This window comes from Protopterus annectens, chromosome 1.part1 (genome assembly GCF_019279795.1).
Source record: "Protopterus annectens isolate FY-2018-M chromosome 1.part1, PAN1.0, whole genome shotgun sequence".
Lineage (NCBI taxonomy): Eukaryota > Metazoa > Chordata > Ceratodontiformes > Protopteridae > Protopterus > Protopterus annectens.
This window is the reverse complement of record NC_056726.1, coordinates 815,896,380-815,917,915: the sequence shown is the minus strand read 5'-3', so window position 1 is coordinate 815,917,915 and position 21,536 is coordinate 815,896,380. Positions and strand designations below refer to the sequence as shown.

General features: G+C 43.3%; 1 protein-coding gene across 1 annotated transcript in view; it reads right to left on the bottom strand.

The window, feature by feature from the left end:
* Positions 1-21,536, bottom strand: part of TLN1 (talin 1) — a 3,443,760-nt gene that overhangs the window by 1,125,304 nt on the left and 2,296,920 nt on the right. The window contains exon 33 of the mRNA XM_044078439.1: positions 14,163-14,360. Coding sequence (XP_043934374.1) covers positions 14,163-14,360 — 198 coding nt within the window. The remainder of the gene's footprint in view (positions 1-14,162; positions 14,361-21,536) is intronic.

Sequence of the window (21,536 nt, the reverse complement as noted above, 5' to 3'; positions counted from 1 at the left end):
CTGAACACCAAAGGAGTGATAGAGAGACCTGGGGACACAGATTGACAGCAACCTCTCCTTTGATAACCACATTTTCACTGTAGTCAGAGGGTCCTTCTATGTGGCACACCTCATTACAAAAGGTTTCTCATCCAGGAAGAAAAAGGTCATAATCCCTCTTTACTCGTCCCTCATTTGGTATGTACCTCACTAGATACCTACAACAACTGGAAAGGCCACAAAAATACCTCACTAAGAGGATCTTAGGCCTTAGACATGCCCTATATGGACAGACTCAAAAACACTCCAGGCTATACTCTCTCGCTTATTGCCTACTTAGAAGCGATCTCTGCTTGCCCTACAAAGCCATGTCTGACCCAGAGCTGATAAGATATGCTACACCTAAAGAAATCCCAATCCTTCCATGCCACAAACTCCAGGGACCTAAACCTCATTACTATAATAAACAGAACATGCTGGAGGGACAGGTTCCGAACCCAGAGACTTCCCATACTCTGTAACAAACTTCCTATTTACGTCAAGCAGAGCACTTCACTGGCCCTCTAAGAGAAATCTTGACGAGTGGATGGGCAATAGGAAGTTCACCCTGGGGATCACTTCAGTGGCCTTACTTGACAGGGGCACTGGGAACTAACTGATGCCAGGGAATCTTCTTGGGATAAGCTTATATAGGCTCCGGGGCTGTTAGCCTAGTACACACCTATGAACTCTCCAGGCTAGAGGGGAGTGGTCCTTCGTACAGAATTTTCTCAGCTGTCTGTTCTGGGGGGGAGGCAAATAAGTCTATTTGAGGTGTGCCACGCTGGTGGACAATGTCTAGAAAAACTTCTCTGTGCAACACACACTCGTGATGTAGAGAGAATGATCTGCTGAGAGCATCCGCTTGGTAGTTGCCCTGTGATGCAGACTGCCTGCAGAGATAAGTTGTTTTGTGAGGCTAGGCCCCAAATCTGCATTGCTAGCCTGCAGAGGAGGTAAGACTTGGTCCACCGGGTTTGTTGATTAGCACATGACCGTTGTGTTGTCTGTGAAGATTTGAAGGGGACCTGGCTGTAGAAGGGGGAGGAAGGCTTTTAGGGCTACATGAACTGCAGTCACCTCCCTTACGTTGATATGTTTTTTTCAGGAGGTGTGCCTGCCAGTGTTCTTGCACCTTGAGGCCCTTTCATGGTAGCCCCGCAGTCCAAATCTGTGGCATCTGTGTGCATATGTTGAAGTGGTGTAGGTGAGTGGAAGGCCTGGGTTCATTTGAACCTGTCAAATCAACCACTGTAGTTCTCACTTGAGGCAGGGTAGGAAGGGGATCTAGAAGTCTAGGGGATGGCTGTGTTGGGACCATACATTCTTTAGATACCATTGTAGCTTCCTCATGTGCATCCTGACTAGTGGAAGCATGGAAAAGTGTCTGCCATAAGACCCAGAAGTCTCATGAACTGTCTTGCTGAGAGTTGGTGGGTCTGGATAAGATCCTGGTAGTAGTCTGTTAGAGAAAACACCTTGTCTGGAGAGAGGAAAGCCTTTATCAGGTCTGTTCGGATCCTGCATCCCAAGAAGGTTTTGTCCTGCTCTGGTGCAAGGGAAGATTTGGGGAGGTTGAGGGTGAACCCCAACCCTTGCAGTAGACACATGGAAAACTGCAGATTTTTTTAAGGGTGCTTTCTTTCTCTGCAAGAATGAGTATGTCATCTAGGTAGGGATAGATGCGAATGGCCTTGGTACTGCACGAGGCTATGGTGGGAGCTAGGCACTTGAAGACCCTGGGTACAGTGGACAAACCAAAGGGCAAGTCAGTAAATTAAGTGTGAACAGCACCCAGCAAAACATAAGTACTTTCTGTGAGTAGGCTGTGTAGGGATATGGAGATAGGCCTCCTTTAGGTCTAGTGTGGCCATGAACGTTTAGGGTGGCAGTAGTGGCAGAAAGGTCTGAAGGATAGCATTCTGAATGGAGACATTTAGGAATAGGTTTAGAAAAGACAAGTCCAGGATTGGCCTACATGGTCCATCCTTTTTCGGTACCAGGAATAGTCTTGAGTAGAAACCTTTTCCTTCTTGTCCTGAGGGGACAGGTTCTAATGTTCTATGGGCCAGTAGATCCTGTACAATGTGAAGGACAAGGTGTAGTTGGTTTTTGGGTGAAAATGGGATGCCCTGTAGTGTGGGCTTTTCTTTCAGAGAGAGAAAATATCCCTTTTCTACTATTGCCAAGACCCAGCGGTCCAAGGTGATAGTTCTCAACAGGGGCAGGCAGTGGGGGAGATGGGCAAGTCAGTCACGCATTGTTGGTACCCATTTCTGTCCTGAAAGGGCTGTCTGTGGCTATACTGAGGAGCGGGCCTGGAAGAGGTTTGCCTCCTGTTACCATTCCTATGCCTGGAAGGAGTAGTAGCAGTGGAGGGGGTTCTACAGACATAGGAAATCTTAGCTGGATAATTTTATTTTATTTATTTATTTTACATTTGTTGACCGGGCTAGTCAAACTGGATACATGTCCATTTTCAGTAGAGGCCCGAGGAGATGCGCTCCATTCAGCTAAGTAGATTATGAAATAACAGTGATAAAATAATGAATTACAAGAAGGTACACTATAACAGTATACCAACAGAACATTTTACATGAGTATCTGACTACAAGATGCGTTTGCATTACAAGTGAATAAAAGTAATTACAGAGGTAAAAACAAGACCATTTCACACAGTAGAAAGCTTAACACTAATCAGAGAAAGCTAGCAAGTAATATGTTGTTTGAGTCAACTAAGAACACACGATTTTAAGTAGCTTTCACAGTCTGCAATCCAAGTGTAAAAGTAGCAAAATATATACATGGTGGGTAGTTTTCAAATTCTACAGTCGAAGAGAGACAGTAGCATATATATACATGGTAAAGGAGTTATTTTGAGGGTTTATACTCTGGGATAGTTTCCCAGAAAGACTAGGCTAGTAATAGCATTCAATAAGCTAGTGGCCCAACTAACTGAGGTCAGTGGAGTGGTATGGCCAGAGGCCTGAAAAAGATAGTGAGAAGAATAAGGAAAGAAGGAGGTTATTAGTCAGGGTTAGAGCATGGACATCGCCAGTGAGTTTTAAGGAATGTTTTTAGCTGCTTCTTGAAAAATGTTGTTGAAGAAAGATGTTAGTTCACTGGGAAGCCTGTTCCAAATTTTTCACCACAGAGTCTGAGACAAGACAGTCACCTGATTTATTATTGGCTTTATGGGTGGCTACTAGTAATTTGTTAGCTGAGCATAGGGTGCGAGATTTTTGTATGGGATGATAAAGGCTGCTGAGTATTGGGGTACTGCTGGGATAGTGCAAAATCTTTTGGGTGATAGTGAGTTGCTGAAGTAGAAGCTGATTTTGCAGTTCCAGCCATCCTAGCGGTTTCAGATTTAGACAATGGTGGGTTCTAAATGGGGAGCCAGTAGCAAATCTAGCAATGTTACAATAGATTGACAGTTTATTCAGGTTACTTTTGGATAGGTTGGTATAAATGGGGGAGGCATATAGGAGGGTAGACATGAGAAGAGTGTGGTCAATGGTAGTTCTAGCTAAAGGAGTAAGGAAAGGTTTAATCATGTACAGGAAACCTAGTTTTCTATTAACTGATTTAATGGTTAAGTTAATGTGTGAATCGAAGTTCAGGTTATGGTCAATTGTTACACCTAAAAGTTTAGTGGTCAAATCAGGTGCTATGAGTGTGCCATTATTGGACGTAAATGTGAAATTTATAGGGGAAAACTTCAGTGTGAGTGAACAGTAGTAATTTAGTTTTTTTAGGCTTTAGGAGACGACAGCGTTGAAGGAACCAGTTTTCTACTGAGTTAAATACTTTTTGGGTGATGGACTGGAGTTCAACAGGAGAGGCAGCGCTACAGATTAATGTGGAATCATCTGCATATTGTATGCAGGTGGCTTGAGGAAGGTTAGCATTTAGATCATTAATGAAGACAGAGAAAAAAGATGTCCCAAAATGGAGCCTTGAGGGACACCAAGGGTAATAGGGAGGTGAGTGGATAAGTTATTGTCCCAGAGGACTGCTTGTCATCTGTTTTCTAGACAGGACTTGAACCATTTCACTGCTTGGGGGCCCAGTGAAAGTGATTCAAGTATATAAAGTAATTGATGGTTAACCATACTGAAGGCTTTCGAGAGGTCAATAAAGAGTGCAGAGGAAAGTAGGTTATTTCGATATTTATTAATACAGTCAGAAAAGGGTAAGAGTGCAGTAGTAGTACTACGGAATGGCCTAAAGCCACGCTAACAGGTTATGTTGGAGAAGATGATCAAGTAGTTGCCGGTGGATACATTTTTCCATGATTTTAGCTAATGGAGAGAGTAGGGCTAAGGGATGACAGTTTGAGAGTTCAGTCGAGATACCACCCTTATATAGTGGGATAATATGTGAGATTTTCCAGAGAAATGGGATGGTACCTTCAGTAATGGTTCTATTGATTAGGATGGAAATGGGGTAGGCAAGCACTCTAGCTGCACTTTGCAGGTATTGAGCTGGTAAGCAGGTCAGCTGAGGGTGTATAAGGTTTAAGTTTTTGAAGTAGTGTATAGATAAGAGATGTTGGAACTGGTTGTAACTGAAATGTAGAAAGCAGTGTAGTTGAGGAGGGAGGCAAAATTGTGCTAACAGGTGTTAGGGTATTAGCTAGAGTTTGGATGGTTTCAGTAAAAAAGTTGTTGAAAACATCAGCAAACTGGTTGGGGGAGTTATGAGAGAAACCAGAAGGGGTAGGTATGTGTCTTGGTCTGTCCTGGGTATAGGAGTCTATTAATACCTGACTAGAAACTTTGTGGTTTCTGTTGATGGGTTTGCTGGAGTTTAAAGTAAGTTTTTTTTATCAAGCAATATTGACTTTTCAGTGGCATTTCTCAGCTGTTTAAAGTTTTGATGATCGGTTGGGTTTTTAGTAGTTCTCCATTTGGCCTAGATTTTGTTTCTTTGTAACATTTTAAGCCTAGTCTCTTTTGTGAGCCAAGCAGCAATTTTGCTCCTGGTTCTGATAGTGTGAGTGGGGGCATGGTACTCTACGATTTGCAAGAAAACAGAATTAAAGTATGACAATGCTTTGTCAAGATGGAGGTGTTTTAGGGGCGACCAATCACAAGCTTTAAGTTCTGCTTGTAAGTTTTCTGGGTTAAAATTGTTGCTGTTCCGGATAGTTCTACAGAAGATTTGGTTGGGAATAAAGTTCTTTTGTCTAATTGTATAAATAAGTGAATGGTCACTAATGTCATCAGGAAGGATACCTGCTTTATATGAATGAGGATGATTATTTACTAATATCCAGTCTAAGATGCTTTTTTTTGTTACTAGGTTTATGGATTCTGGTGAGGGTGGTGATTGTTTGGGAAAAGCCATATAGGTTTACATGGGAAGTTGGGTTGTCAGAAATATAGCTGTCCCAGTCAATATTAAAATCACTGAGCACTATAGTTTCTTGTGGGAAGGATAGAGAGAGTCAGCAGAGGGTATTTTCAAGGGTTGTAATATTATTGCCTGGAGGTAGGTAGGAGCAAATTATGTACATGGATTTGCTGGCATTAATCTGAAGCTTAGAAATAAGGATTTCAACATTACTAGGTGAGGGTAATTGAACGTCTAGTGAAGAAACTTGTAACTCAGATTTATACAGTATTGCCACACCTCCACCCTTTTTGGCTATACTATCTACTCTCAAAATATTATAACCGGGTGGGATGATTTCATTGCCCTAGGTTACTGGTTTGAGTCATGTTTCTGTTAGACAAAAAATGTCAAATGAATGTATGGCTAACGGTGCATGAAGTTGGCTAATTTTATTGTTTAGGCTACGTATATTGAGATGAGCTATGAGGAGAGCATTGGGGGTGCTAGTGTGGGTGAGAGGGGTGGGAGGATGTAACAGTTGGGGGGTTGTAGTGATGTTGATGTTTGGGCCTGGGTTTGGATGGAGATCACCATGTATTTGAAGGTGTTGTTGAAGACTGGGTGTAAGTTTTAGGAATTTACAGAAAATGCCATGATGTTTACTGGTTTGGGAATCATTAATATGGGTTGTTCTATGATACTTTGGTAAAATATAGGTAGATGAGGATGTTATGTTAATGTGGTTTTGTGAGGCTAGCTGAGTTGAGAAGTTGTTTTAAGGGATGCTGAAATTCCATGTAATGTAGCTGTTCATAGCAGGTGAGGATATAGGGTACAGAAAGAGAGAGAGTGGAAAGTATTACAAGAAAGAGGAGCAGATTTATGTGTGTAGGCATGTACATTATGGACACAGTAAGGGAAGAAGACAGTTAAAGAGAGGAGATTGGGGTGAGTAGAGAGGTAGGTAATAGGGATGTACTATTTAAAGTAGTAGTACTAATGAGAATAAGTCAGTGATTAGGTATGAAATTGAATGATATGTAATGAAAAAGAGTGGGATATTGGATGGTACAGGAAGGGGTGTGGCTTTAGAAGTACAAGGGTAGGAGCACTGGGAGTGGGTGAGATTTAGGGGTAGGGGAGCGGAGTGAGCCCACACGGCGAATGGAGCAGGTAGGAGCAAGTGAAGAAAGAGCTACCAGAGAAAAATCACTGAGCAACTAATTACTGAGGTAACTCTTGGTAGATCCAGGAGAGACCAGAAGGTGCTTAATGTCTTGCAACTCCTTGCTCTTCTCCTGAAGGTTCTTAAACAGTTCAGAAGACTATTCGAATTTTAGATTTAAAATCTTCAGGCAATGGTTGTAGCCAAAGCCATGAATATCTGCGAAGCACAGATGCAGCAGATCTTGCAGAGGCCTCTGCTGCATCATAACTGCATCTAATGGATTGTCTAGCTACTTGGGATGCCAGGGTCAGCTTTGATGCTACTTCTGTCTTGTTGGGAGAGTCAGACAGGGAGGACAGAAGTGTAGATGCTCGGGATACCAAGTCCAAGGCATACTTAATCATACAAGTTTGGTAATTAATGGCTCTGAAGGCTAGGGTTGAAGAGGTATAAATCTTGTTGTAGCCTGTACATGTTCTTGTTGCCCTTGTCAGTAGGCAGAAGAGACTAGGATGGAATCAGTCGACTGCTTGTCAGGGGCCACAGCTATTACTGCAGGGTCATAACCCAAGGGGGGGGGGGGGTTTCACAAGAAATATTTAGTCATCAGGCACCTTATAGAAATGATCAGGTCTCTAAGGAGCAGGTGGTTGAGAGTCTGAGTTTTTAGATGCTGAAGCAAATACGTCTAGGTATGCAAGAATAACTGGGGGGATGGCAGATGGTGAGGAAGATTCAACTTGCAGTAGCTCAAAGTATCTTTGTTGAGTTTCAGTCATTTGGGAAGTATCCCATTTGAAATTTTCTTTCATTTTAGTAATGGACTCTCCAAAAATGACATATTCTGGTGGATAGTCCCCCTCTATGGATTCCTCATCTGGGTAACAGTATTCCAGAGCAGAGGCTATATAAGATGACCAAGTAATAGACTCATCTGATAATGAAAAAAACTCTCTCCTTCCTGAGGAGTGGGAGGGAGAACAGAAGTAGTTGAAGCAGGTCTAGGGCTAAGCCCTGGGATAGAGGAGGGTGAGGAGACTGAGGGCCTAAGGGCCATGAAGGGCTGCATCAAAGACTGTTGTAAATGACTGCCAAACAGGAATTCCTTCTGAAGAGGAAGAAAGGTGTTTTTTTTTTCTTTTCAAAGAGGTATCTATGGGTGAAGGCCTAGTTTCAGGGCCTAAGTTAATCGAGAGGATTCGGATTCCTGCATCCCAGACAGGCATCCAGTGGAGCCTGGCTCCCCCTCGACTTCGGTAGAAACAGATGTCTGAGTAACCTCCGCGGATGCGCTGGCTGGTACTTCAGAATCAGCTTCCTCAAGGGGAGCTGGTGAAGTAGACTGCTCTAGTGGGAGTTTCTCAATCCATAAATCAGCAGTTGGCAGGGTGTCCAACGTCGGAGGGGCAGCACTAGTAGGCCATGAAAGTTTGGCCTTTTTATGCTGGCAACCAGATGACATCACCCCCCCCCCCCCCCCATTGTATAGCCTTACTTCAATCCTGGTAGTGATGTAAGCAATTGCTTCACTACCAGGACTACCTAAACTCCCCTTATCTATTCATTCATGCATGCTCCTCCCACTGCGACGGAAGCAATTTTCACTGGCTTGAGTGGCCACAAACACATCTTCCCAGTACTGGCTCATTGCATCTTTATCATGACGGACCGTCACTCTTCAGCCAAGCCCCTGTCATTATAGTACAGGCAAAAGTTACTATCCTACACCCCCCCCCCCCAACTGGCACATTCACCCTTCCCCACATGTGCAATAGAAGTGCCTTATCTACTAGTTGAACTTGAGCTCCCTGAACTGTAATCAGAGCTTTCTCTCTCTATACCACTAGCGGAGAATCAACACACAACACTTAATAGAACTCATCAAAAATTTCCTTGACACCATTCAAGCTTGAACTTTGAAATACGACACACAAATAAAAAGTACAGTTTTGTACCTACCATAAATGTAGATGTTCGAGGATCCACATTGCTGCAGTCATAACCTGTGGGTAGTCCGCTGTCCTCGGTCGGCCCGAATACCAAAGTGTTAGGCTGGCGTCGGTCATGGTCGCTCAGATCTGACGTCAGTACGCAGTGGTACTAAAGCGCATGACCGACGCCATATCCTCAGTCTTTCTTGCCCCAGATGTCAGAAGGCCTAAAAAGAAAAGGCCATAGCCAAAAATAGAAAATACCCAACCACCAATATAGAAAAAATAATCACCCCAAAACAACACAGCAACCCCAAACTACAGAGGGAAGGAGGGAGGAAAATTGGACTGCAGCAATGTGGATCCTCGAACATCTACATTTATGGTAGGTACAAAACTGTACTATGTTCTTCGTCTCACATTGCTGCAGTCATAACCTGTGGGTAGAATCCCAAAGCAAAGGTAAAGGGAGGTTGGCAAAATTAAAAAGCATTAGGAGCTGCTAACATGCCCTGTAAAACTGCAGTGGCAAACCCAGCCCTAGACTTGGAATAAAGAGGGAGATGGTAATGTTTAGCAAAAGTGTGCACTGAACTCCAAGTAGCTGCCTCCAAAATATCCTTAGTAGCTACTCCCCTTAAAAAGGCAGTAGAAGTGGCAGTAGCCCTAGTGGAATGAGGTCTGATCCCAGCTGGAACATCCTTTCCATGATGAGAATAACAAAAAGCAATACAATGGCCAATCCACTTAGAAATAGTTTGCTTTGAAACAGCTTTCCCTTGCGAACCCAAAGCAAAAGAAATGAATAACTGTTGAGTCTGCCTGAACCCTTTAGTTCTGCTCAAATAATAGCGTAGCTGCCTGTGAATATCCAAAGAATGCAAAATTTTTTCCCCTTTATTTTGGGGATCAGCATAAAAAGTAGGCAAACGAATAGATTGGTTTAAGGCCACATTAGAAACAACTTTAGGCATAAAAGTAGGGTTAGTACGCAGGGATACCCTATCCTTATGGAATATCAGGAAGGGTTCAACTGCCATGAGAGCCTGCAATTCAGATACCCTCCTCGCAGACGTAATGGCCAACAAAAAAACAGTCTTCCAAGACAAAAACTTCAACTCAGATGTAGCTGCAGGTTCAAAAGGAGGTAAAGTAAGCTTTTCCAACACAAAATTGAGATCCCAGGAAGGAGTAGGAGCTCTACGTGGGGGTCTTATGTTCTTTGCCCCTCTAAGAAATTGCTTAAACAAAGGGTGAGAAAATAATGGTGGGTCACAATCATAGTGAGCAGAAATGGCTGCAGCATGAACTTTCACGGAGGAGAAAGACAAACCCTTGTCTAATAACTCTGTAAGGTACTGTAGTGTAACACTCAAATTAGGCACTGAAACATCAAAGCTCTTTGTTGTGCTCCAAAGAAAAAATCTCCTCCATTTATCAGCATAAACTTTCCTAGTACTAGGTCGTCTGGCTTCCAATATGACATTCAAAACTTGTTGAGGAAGCTGCGACCCCCCCCAGGGTCTAAAACAGAATATGCCAGGCTGTCAGATGCAGGGACTGTACCCTGACATTGAGGAAATGATTGCTTGCCTGGGACAAAAGGTGTGGAATTGGTGGCAAAGGCCAAGGAGGCTCCTGTACTAAACTCCTCAGCAGAGGATACCAGTGCTGACGTGGCCAATCTGGAGCTATTAGAATCATGCAAGGCTTGTCCTGTCTGACCTTCAAGAGCACTTTGGAAAGGAGAGGCAGAGGAGGAAAAGCATAGACGTGAAGGTTGTTCCAACTGAAAGATAGAGCATCCACTTTCCAAGCTTTTGGGTGAAACATCTTTGTGCAAAATTTTGGCAGTTGGAAATTTAGTGGAGAAGTGAACAGATCTATGTCTGGAGTTCCCCAAGCCACTGTTAACTGTTGAAATACATGAGGATCCAATTTCCACTCGTGGGGATCCACCATCTGTCTGCTCAAAACATCTGCTAAGGAGTTCTGTGCTCCTGGCAGAAACCTTGCTTGAAGAGTGATGTGCAAACTCAGAGCAGTCTCCCACAAAATCATAGCTTGTCTGCAAAGAGGGTACGAATGGGTTCCCCCCTGCTTGTTGATGTACCACATGACTGTTGTGTTGTCTGTTTGAATCAACACCTGTCCCGGTTGAAGTAGATACTTGAAAGCCATCAGTGCAAATTGGACTGCTAACATCTCCTTCATGTTGATATGCAAATGCTGTAGTCTGGGAGGCCACGTGTCTTGAATCCATTTCCCATTGAAGTGTGCTCCCCAAGCCATGTCTGAGGCATCTGTCATTAAGATCTGACTCGCCTCTGGTCGGGTCACAGAGTGTCCCTTGTTTAGGTGACATTCCTGAGCCCACCACAAAAATTCCTTTTGGATGCAAGGTATTATCTGAATGACAGTGTCCAAATCATGGCAGTGTTGAGTCCATACACTTTTGAGATACCATTGTAGCTTCCTCATATGCAGTTTGGCATTGGGAAGTACCAGAATACAAGATGCCATGAACCCCAAGGCTTGAAGGACTTGTCCTTGCAGTCAGCCTGGACAGTAGGGATAATTGCTGGAAGTATAGGGGAAGATTTCTTTGTTTGTCCGGGGTCAAAAAAGCCATCTGAGAGGCTGTATTCAGTCTCACACCCAGAAAGCACATGTCCTGAGAGGGTACTAGACTGGACTTTGTTTCGTTCACAGAATACCCTAGGCACCTTAAAACTGCCATTACATACTGTAGATGCTGAAGTAACTTGACTTTGTCTTGAGCAAGAATCAGGCAATCGTCCAAATAAGGATAAATTTGTATTCCTCTCAGTCTTAAGAAGGCTATCACAGGATCCAGGACCTTTGTGAACACCCTGGGCACAGTAGATAAGCCAAAGGGCAATGCAGAGAACTGATAATGAAAAGTACCAGCCCGAAAACGCAGGAACCTCCTGCAGCTGGGCCTGATAGGAATGTGAAGATAAGCCTCTTTGAGATCCAGAGTTACCATCCAGTGATCTTTGCCTAGCAGAGGCAGAAGTTGCTGCAAAGTTAACATCTTGAACTTTGGAATGTCTAGGTATGTATTGAGAATGGACAAATCCAGAATTGGCCTCCAAGTGTTTCCTTTCTTTGGCACAAGGAACAGGCGAGAATAAAATCCTAGGCCTACTTCTGACGGAGGTACCACCTGGATAGCCCCCATTTGTAAAAGTAAAGAAATCTGTTTGTGAGCCTCCAGCCTTTGCTGAGGAGGTACATCTGGCATGCCTTTGAAAGGAGGCAAGGTGTGAAAATAAAACTTGTAGCCTCGGTTTATAATGTCCAACACCCATTTGTCCTGGGTGACCAAAAGCCAATTTTGCTTGAAAAGTGCCAACTTCCCTCCTAGAGGAGCTCCCAGACAGGAGGAATCTGGCAGCTGGAGATACAGGTCATTGGGTCTGTTTACGAAAAGGCTGACCCCTGCCCTCACCAGAAGATTGTGCAGGAGAACTCCACGTCCTAGGTCTGAAAGAACCCTGAGCATGAGCTCTGCCCCTACCATGTCTAGATCTGCCCTTAGACTGAAAATCAGAAGGATAAGCCCATCCTTTTGCAGGCCAATTTCTGCTAAACTTAGGGGGCTGCACTTGTAAAAAATTCCTTAACCGTCTGCATGGACTTAGCTTTGTCTTCCATTTTCTTCAAAACTGACTCCACAGGAGAACCAAAAAGAACTTCAGATTGAAGGGGAGCATCCAAAATTCGAGCTTTAACATGCTCTGACAAATTTTGATCCTTAAGCCAGGCATGCCTACGAATAACTGAACCAGTGGCAGCCACCCTGGAAGAAGCCTGAAGAGCATCAAAGCCACACTGCAAGGAATGCTTACCAACCTGATCAGAGGCATGAACTAAGTCCTGCAATTCCTTACACTCTATACCCTCAGCTAGAGCATCTACCTTAGATTTCAACTGGCTTAACAGAAAATTCTGATACTTCAGCATATGAAACTGGCAATTTAAAGCCCTCATAGCTAGCGTGGAGGAGGTATACACTTTTTTACCCCACCTATCCAAGGCTCTAGAATCTTTATCCAGAGGTACCGGATTCTTAACTACAGAAGCCCTGACACCCTTAGGTCCCTGACTAATAGTTTCCGGGTCAGCTCTAGGACTCCTATACAAATATTTATGAGCCTCTGGAACTCTGTAATACCTGTCTGGCTTGACAGGGGCAGGGGGTAAAGAATCAGGATTAAGGGAAGCTTCAGAAAAAACATCCTGAACAACATCCAAAACAGGGGGAATAGCCAAGGGCCTATGTTGTGGTAAAAACAAAAATTCCCTAAGCCTCTTACGAGAATCTGAAAAATCCTGACCTTCCCACTTAAAATGCTCCCTCATGGAGTGCAGGGTTTCAGAAAAGGAAAAATCCTCTGGAGGAGAAGCAGAAGGACAGGAATCCTCTGCATCCGAATCAGAATAGGGAGGAAAATCCTGAATGTCCTCAGCAGAAGACTCAGAGTAATCTGAGGAATGCTCCAATCCCTCCACCTCTGTCTCCATCCTAGGTCTCTTATCTGGAGGGGGCATAGAACCTCTGATTAAAGTAATCAAATCCTCTGCCATTTTCAGCATATGTTTTTTAGGAACAGAGCCCGAAGAACTAGGGCTGATGCCTGTGCCAGAAAGACCAGGTCTAGCTTTAGAAGGGGCTTTAGTGACAGAAGTAGAAGGCCTAACAACCTTATGTAAAGCAGGAACTACAGAAACTTGAGAGGCCCCCTCGGCCTGACCTAACTCCTGAGAGGCCAAATCCTGTAGGATTAAAGGTTCCCCCTGTGATTCAGCTGAAACCTCGGCTGGATCCACAGATTCAACCGTAGTTTCCATAGAACAGGCGTCCGCAACGGACGACTCATCCTGCTTAGACTTTAACGATTTATCTTTTCGCTTCTTAGCGGTAGCGGGCGTCGGAGGATCCGACGGCATGTTGTAGTTACACCGCTTACCAAAAACAAGTCTAGCACAATCTAACCTGCGTTTAATGGTGCGCTTATTAAATCTAGCGCAAAAGCGACACCCGACTACGTCGTGCTCAGGCCCCAAGCAAGGAATACAGAGAGAGTGGTAGTCCCTATGAGGTATCTGTTTCCCACAAGAAATACAATTATTAACTTTTTCTGACATCCGGATTTAACTGAGGCAAGAAAAGACAAAAATATTCCCCAACGGGGTACTTAGCCCAACTTGGTCTTCGGTCTGAAACTCAGAATACGAAAATTTCAGGACGCCGAACGGCACTTGCAAACGCTGCTTCTGCTTTGGACCATGCGGCAAGAAAGACAGAGGATATGGCGTCGGCCATGCGCTTTAGTACCACTGCGTACTGACGTCAGATCTGAGCGACCATGACCGACGCCAGCCTAACACTTTGGTATTCGGGCCGACCGAGGACAGCGGACTACCCACAGGTTATGACTGCAGCAATGTGAGACGAAGAACATCTGGCATGACAGAAAGATAAGCTGAAAATACACTCCTCTTTCATGGAACAACAGATTGCACCCCCCCCCCCTCCCAGCTAAGCCATACAGACAAATAAAAGCAAAATAGCTACAGTTAACAACACAGACAAACTAAATACGCTTACTCTGGCTACAAAAATGACAGAAGACAAACAGAAGCAATGCCCGAAATTTAAAAAATGGGTTCCTTACCTGAGACTGCCCTGCCATTTCCACTCCAGCCTGGAGGAATTCATTAAAGTCTTGTCCAAATTTCCCAGACGCCTTTGCCAGGTCCTGTGGTGTTCCACGAGAGGCCTGTACCAACTCGTTGGCTGACTGATTTAAAACAGCAGCAGCCTGATTCAGGTTGCCTTGTGTCTCCTGGAAGCTCTTGTTACTTGGAGGGAACTGAAAAGTTAAACCATAAAATTAGACTTTTAAAAGTACAAAGTGCAAGCTCGCTGCATACAGATAAATGAACTCTCACTGCATACAGATAAACTGTCATTTATCCAGTAAAAATACAGCAAATCAGCAATTGTCATGCACCAGTTGTCATAATGGACACAGAAATGGACAGTAGTGAAGGTTACCATCCTTTACCGTCTACACATACAATACACATTACTTTCATTATCTGTACAAGCTGCAGGCAACCTTCTACACATACAATACATGTAACTTTCATTATTTGTACAAGTTGCAGGCAAGACTGAATTAAAAAGTCTAGTACCTTTCTGGTTAAATCCTCCAAGAGCAAAACTGGGGCAATTTATAATTTACCACAGAACCATTTCTCTCAACTTCTTTGCTCAAGAATTATGAACAAGACTAAAAATAATGAGTGAATAAAGGGTCAAAATCAGGTACAATTTTTAAATATTGCTCAACTTGGAAAGTTGGCACAACAGCAGATTTTGCATTAGCATGGATTTTCTGAAGTTTGAAGCTCAAATGTCTGTCATTTAGCAACTGCAATCCTCTAATTCGCCCCCCCAAAAAATCACATTTATGGTTAAGAAACCAACAATAACAGGTAAAAATATGGACATTATGTAAAACTGTTGTCAGGTGAAGAGTACATGTAGAACCATCTTGACTATACAAAAGCCAGCTGAAGATAAGAGAACTGCTTGGTGGGTTTCTTGTTTCCTCATGGGAATGTGTTTGGCAAGATCTGTATGACAATGGGCTGTGGACTAGCTGCTTGGCAAAAACCTGCCTTTCACAAATGGCATCACATGCTACCATGACTTCAGCTAAAAGTGGTATCTTTATCTACCTGCTTGAGACATGTGTTCATCATTTCCAAAAGCCATTAAGGTACAGATGCAAGTGACAACCTTGAAGTTGTTTGAAGATTTCCCTGGAGAAATTAATAAAATACACTGTTCTATTATCACCATTAATTTTTATTTTCACTGCACATACCCAGAGACCCATATACTTAAGACACTGCCGCCTTGCAATTTAATCAGGCTTAACACTTCTACCCTTAAGATCCATCTTCTAAAAATATGCAAAAATAATCTCACTATATCTGTGCTGAATATTAAAATCAGTAAAGGCACCAACAACATTAAACACCCCCCAACCAGTGTCTAGACAATCTGAACTCAACTTGAGAAATTTAATCACTTTGTCCAAAGTTAATATTCTGAACAAAAAATGTTTTTCTTTTCACCAAGACAGTTGACAGTCGTTTTATACCGAGTTCAAAATAATCTCATATGCATTTCTGAATAATCTTTAACTGAGCTGTGACCTTTTCTCTTTGACACAGACAAACCAAACCAATAAATGCAGATTATTACACTCGCCCCCAACTGCTGGACTGCAACTTTGCTAAGTGTATCATGCTCTTTCACAGTCTACCCCCTTTTCTACCGCTGTTGAATATTACCATGTAAACAAGCATGTATATGAACCCTAAATCAAAAAAGGCTAGACCATTAAGTCCCTATATACAAGGTACTTCTTTATGCAGTCAGATTAGGTAAGAGAATGTGTGCCTTTACTTCACAGACTCAATTAACATACTGTCAAGCATCATCTCCAGTTCATTATTACAATGGTTAAAGCAAACCTTTCCAAAAGCATTAAACGTTTTAACTATAACATTCCCTATTTAAAATAGCTAGTTTTTACTGCAAAAATAACAAAAACTGGTGTACACAAAAGTTTACTCAGCTGTATAAGTGTGTCCATTTAGCAAATAAAGAAGCCTCGACTTGACAAGTACAGTATTATACTAAAGGACACAAAGAAAGGAGGAAGGGCAATGAATCAAGGGGTCTTGAAAAGCAGGTCTATGAGTTTAAAAAGTATCTTAAAAGTTAATGCTGAATGTGCACTAGGTGAAGAAAGCACAGTTGTGTACACTTACCATAAATGTAGATGTTCGAGTGTATTCTCTGTTGCAGTCATTACATTTGGGTAATCTGCTGGCAGGTTGCCCTCAGTCGGTTTGATTAAAATCTTGGGTCCTGCATCGGTTGCTGTCCCTTCTTCCATGACGTCAGGGGTATAAAACATGCAGCAGACGCTATTACATCAGTTTTTCTTGCCCCAGATGTCAGGTGCCCCCCAAATGGGGAGCAAATAAAATTAAAAACACACAAAATATATCTCCAATCCCAAAACCAAATACACCAAAAGGGCTTTTAAGCATAGTGAAAGTAGAGGTATAACCAGAGAAAAATAGGGGGCTGTAGGGAGGGTAACCAGGACTGCAACAGTGAATACACTCGAACATCCACATTTATGGTAAGTGTACACAACTGTACTATATCCTTCGTGTTTCAGTAGATTCCCAAAGCTATGGTTGGGTGGAGGGAATTATACAGCATTAGGACCAGCTATAAGGCCATGCAGGACAGCAGTGGCAAAGCCAGTTCTGGATTTAGAGAAAAGTGGTAAATGGTAATGTTTAGTGAACGTATGAACTGAGCTCCAGTTAGCAGCTTCTAGAATGTCCCTGGTAGGAACACCTCTGAGAAAGGCTGTAGAAGTAGATGCAGCCCTGGTGGAATGGGATCTGATCTCCTGATGGATAGTTTTTCCATGATTTATATAGCAGAAATGAGTACAACAGCTTATCCATTTGGAAATGGTTTGGTTTGAAATAGCCTTTCCCCCTGCCCCTGCAGCAAATGCCACCAGCAGTTGTTCAGATTTTCTTTGAGATTTTGTCCTGTTTAAGTAAAATCTAAGTTGTCTGTGTACATCCAATGAATGCAGAATCCGCTCCCCCTTGTTCTGTGGATTGGGAAAGAAAGTTGGCAAATGAATGGTCTGATTAAGAGCCACACTGGATACCACCTTAGGCATGAAGGATGGATTGGTCCTGAGAGATACCCTGTCCGCATGTAAAATGATGAAAGGCTCCACTGCCATAATGGCCTGTAATTCAGAAATCCTTCTAGCTGAAGTGACTGCTAAAAGGAAAGCTGTTTTCTAGGAGAGAAATTTTAAGCCTGCAGTAGCAGCTGGCTCGAAAGGAGGGAGAGTGAGTTTTTCCAATACAAAATTGAGGTCCCAGGTAGGTGCTGGAGCTCTCCTGGGTGGCCTTAATTTTTTGGCCCCACTGAGATGCTGCTTTAGCAGAGGATGAGAGAAGAGGGGAGGTTCTGTGTTGTAATGAGCGGAAATGCCTGAGGCATGGATTTTTATGGAAGAAAAGGACAGGCTCTTGTAAAGCATCTAAGTTAAGTATTGTAAAATCTGAGGAATGTTGGGCACTGCTGTGCTTATCTCTTGAGACTGATTCCAGGCACAGAATCTTTTCCATTTGTCAGCATAAGATTTTCTAGTAGTAGGCCTTCTCTCGCCTCCAAAATGACATCCATCACAGGTTTGTTGAGGGATGCTAAGGGTGAATTTAGGTGATAAGTCACGCTGCACGTTTCAAAGTTTGGAGCAGAGTGTGCAGAATCTGGTTGTTCTGCTGAGACAGTAAGTAAGGTGTTTGAGGCAGGTGCCATGGTGGAAGTTGTGACACGTTGCGCAGAAGTGGGTACCAGTGTTGGCGAGGCCAGTCTGGAGCAATCAAAATCATTTTTGGTTTGTCCTGTTTGACTTTTAATAGAACTCTGGAGAGCAGAGGAAGAGGGGGAAAGGCAAAGTGATAGGTTTTTCCAGCTGAAGGATAGAGCATCCACTTTTCAGGCTTTTTTGTGATACGTTCTTGTGCAAAGTTTGTCCAACTGATAGTTCTGGGGTGAGGCAAAAAGATCTCTGTCTGGGCTCCCCCATTTGCGTGCCAACATAGTGAAAATCCGTGGTTCCCGTTTCCATTCGTGTGGGTCCATGAGATTTCTGCTTAGATCGTCTGCCAGAGTATTCAGCTTTCCTGGCAGGAACTGAGCTTATAGTTGTACTTGACAGGTCAAGGCTGTGCTCCACAATGCCATGGCTAGTCTGCAAAGGGGGTAGGAGTGTGTACCCCCTGCTTGTTTATGTACCACATAACCGTGGTGTCTGTCTTTATCATCAATTGTCCTGGATGAAGGTAGTCCTTGAAGGCTGTCAGTGCATTCTGTACAGCTAGCATTTCTTTTTGATTGATATGAAGGTGCATTTGATTTGGGCTCCATTTGCCCTGAATGCACTGCCCTGCCAGATGTGCCCCCCAAGCATAGTCTGATGAGACTGTAGTTAGGGTTTGGGCAGCAGGGGGTGGTGTGAATGGCAGTCCCTTGTTTTGGTGGCAGGCCTCTGCCCACCATAGGAACTCTAGATGCAGGCAAGGTACGACAGGAATCATTGTTTCCAGGCTGTGACAATGCTGACTCCAAGGACTTTTTAAGTACCACTGAAGTTTCCTCATATGCAGTCTTGCATACGGAATTATGCAGGAGGCCATGAACCCAAAGGCTTGCAGTATTTGCCTTGCAGAAAAAGCAGGTTTTTGTGGCCACCTGTTTGAAGTAAGTCACCAAATGAATTTGCTTCTCTGGCGTAAGGAAAGCCATCTGGGTAGTTGTATTCAAGCTTGCACCCAGGAATGAATTTTTTTTCAGTGGGTACCACTTGTGATTTTTTTCGTTTATAGTGTACCCTAGACAAGTTAGAACCGTTTTTACAAATGCCAGATGGTTTAGAAGAGTGTCCTTGTTTTCTGCCTGAATTAGACAATCGTCCAGGTACGGATACATTTGAATATTTCTTTGCCTGCAAAATGCAATTACTGGAGCCAGGCACTTTGTAAAGACCCTGGGTAGATAAGCAAAAGGGCAGTGTAGAGAACTGGTAATGCAAGTAGCCTGCTTTGAAGCAAAGGTATCTTCTGCAACATTCCCTGATTCGGATATGCAGATAAGCCTCTCTTAAATCTAGAGTTGCCAACCAGGCATCTTTGCCTAGAATAGGAAGTAACTAGTGAACAGTCAGCATCTTGAATTTTGGAATGTCCAGAAAGGTGTTTAGAGTAGATAAATCCAAAATTGGATGCCAGGATTTGTCTTTTCTGGGTACCAGGAAAAGTATTGCCTTGTCCCTTTTCCTCTTCTGGTACTGGTTGAATAGCCCCCATGCTCATGAGGGAAAATACTTGTTTCTGGGCCTCTGCCCACTGATTTGGGGGCAGGTCTGGTCATCCATTTGGAATTGGCAATGTGTGGAAATGAAATTTGTATCCATGGGATACTATATTTAAAACCCATTTGTCCTGGGTTATAAGTTGCCAGTTTCTTGCATGAAGAGCCAGTCCCCCCCCCCCCAAAGGGCCGGCTAAAAGGTATGTGCTTGGTAAGTGTAAAGGGAAGTTATTGAGACTGCTTACCATAGGGAGGGTGTCTTGCTGTTTCCAGATCTGGAAGAGGAGGCACCCCATTGTTTTGTTCTGAAAGTCCCTTGTGACTGAAACCTGGAGCCTTTGGAATGTCTGGGTTTGACTTGAGTGGCTCTCGAAGGGACAGGAAAGGACCAGTTCTTAGTAGGCCAGTGCCTACTAAATCTTGGAGGTTGCACTTGTAAGAAATCTTTCACAGTTTGCATAGATTTAGCTTTATCTTCCATCTTTTTTAAAACTTCTTCAGGCTTATTACCAAAGAGACGGTCCTGTTGTAAAGGAGCATCCAACAATTATGCTTTAACATAATCAGGCAGATTTTGCTCTGAGCCAAGCATGCCTTCTTAGCACAGACCCAGTTACAGCAGTCCTGCAAGAGGCCTCCAAAGAATCAAAACCACATTGCAAAGTATGTTTCCCAACTTGTTCAGCTCAATGCAATAAATCCTGTAAATCTTTGTTTTTCACACAGACAGAAATTAACAATTTTCTGTTTAAGCAGTCCCATAATATGCTGTTGATATTTTAGCATATGAAATTGACAGTTTAAAGCCCTGATTGCCAAAGTTGCAGAAGTGTAAGCCGTCTTGCCCAATCTATCCAGGGCCCTGGAATCTCTATCAGAAGGGGTAGGATGTTTAGCAGTAGAAGCCTTAATGCCTTTGGGACCCTGAGAAATGGTTTCAGGATCTGCAACAGGATTTCTGAAATGGAATTTGTGGGAGTCAGAAACCCTGTAGTATCTGTCCGGCTTACAAGGAGCCGGAGGCAGAGAATCAGGAGCCGTACTAGATTCTGAGAAAACATCATCAACAATGTCTAGAAGAGGAGGTATAGCCAAAGGCCTATGCTGTGGAAGAAGAAGAAAATCCCCAAGTCTCTTTTTAGATTCAAAGAAATCCTGACTTTCCCAGTGGAAATGTTCCCTTAAGGTATGTAAAGTTTCCCCAAAAGAAAAATCCTCAGGTGGAGAAGCAGAAGGAATGGAATCTTCTGCATCAGATTCCTCATAAGTAAATATAGACAATTCCTGTTCATTAGAAGAGTCAGAAGAAATCGAATCCTGTTCAGAAGATTCATAATCAATGTCTTGCCTAGGCCTCTTAGAAGGGGGGAGTTGGTTACCCCTGATCAGAGTAATTAAATCTTCAGCCATTTTAATCATTTGTTTTCTAGGCATAGGGGCCTGCACATGTGGCCCAGGCATCAGTTTTTTAGGCATAGGTTGAGATTTTGGCCTTAGTTTTGAAGATGGCGTCAGTCTAATATACAAATCTGTAGGCCTGAATACACCTTCAGAAGCCGGAGCCTGCACAGCGGCTCCGGACCCATCCAAGGTAGAGACATATGAGGGTTCCATAACTGAAGCATCTTGCAGCATACCAGGCTCCGAATGGTTCTCAGTAGAGGCCTGCGAATCAGAAATAGCAAGGTATTAGGGTCTGCGAAAGCACCTCACTGAGTACCGGCGAACTGGCGACTGGCTTAGGAGAAGCGTCATTGGCAGTTTTGGACCTCAACAGCATGTCTCTGTCTTTTTCTTTGCGTTTTTTAGGTATTCCTGTAGTCGGATTGCTAACCGACATTTCTGGATAATTAAAGCACAAGCCAAAATATTTAGAAGCAAAAATGCACCGACGTTTGATAGTGCATTGATTAAATAAAGCACAAAACCGACAGCAAGGTACATTGTGGTCAGGGCCTAGGCAAGGAATACAGTACAAATGAAAATCATTATGAGGTATTTGCTTCCCACAAGTAATGCAATTATTAACTTTTACTGACATCGGTAA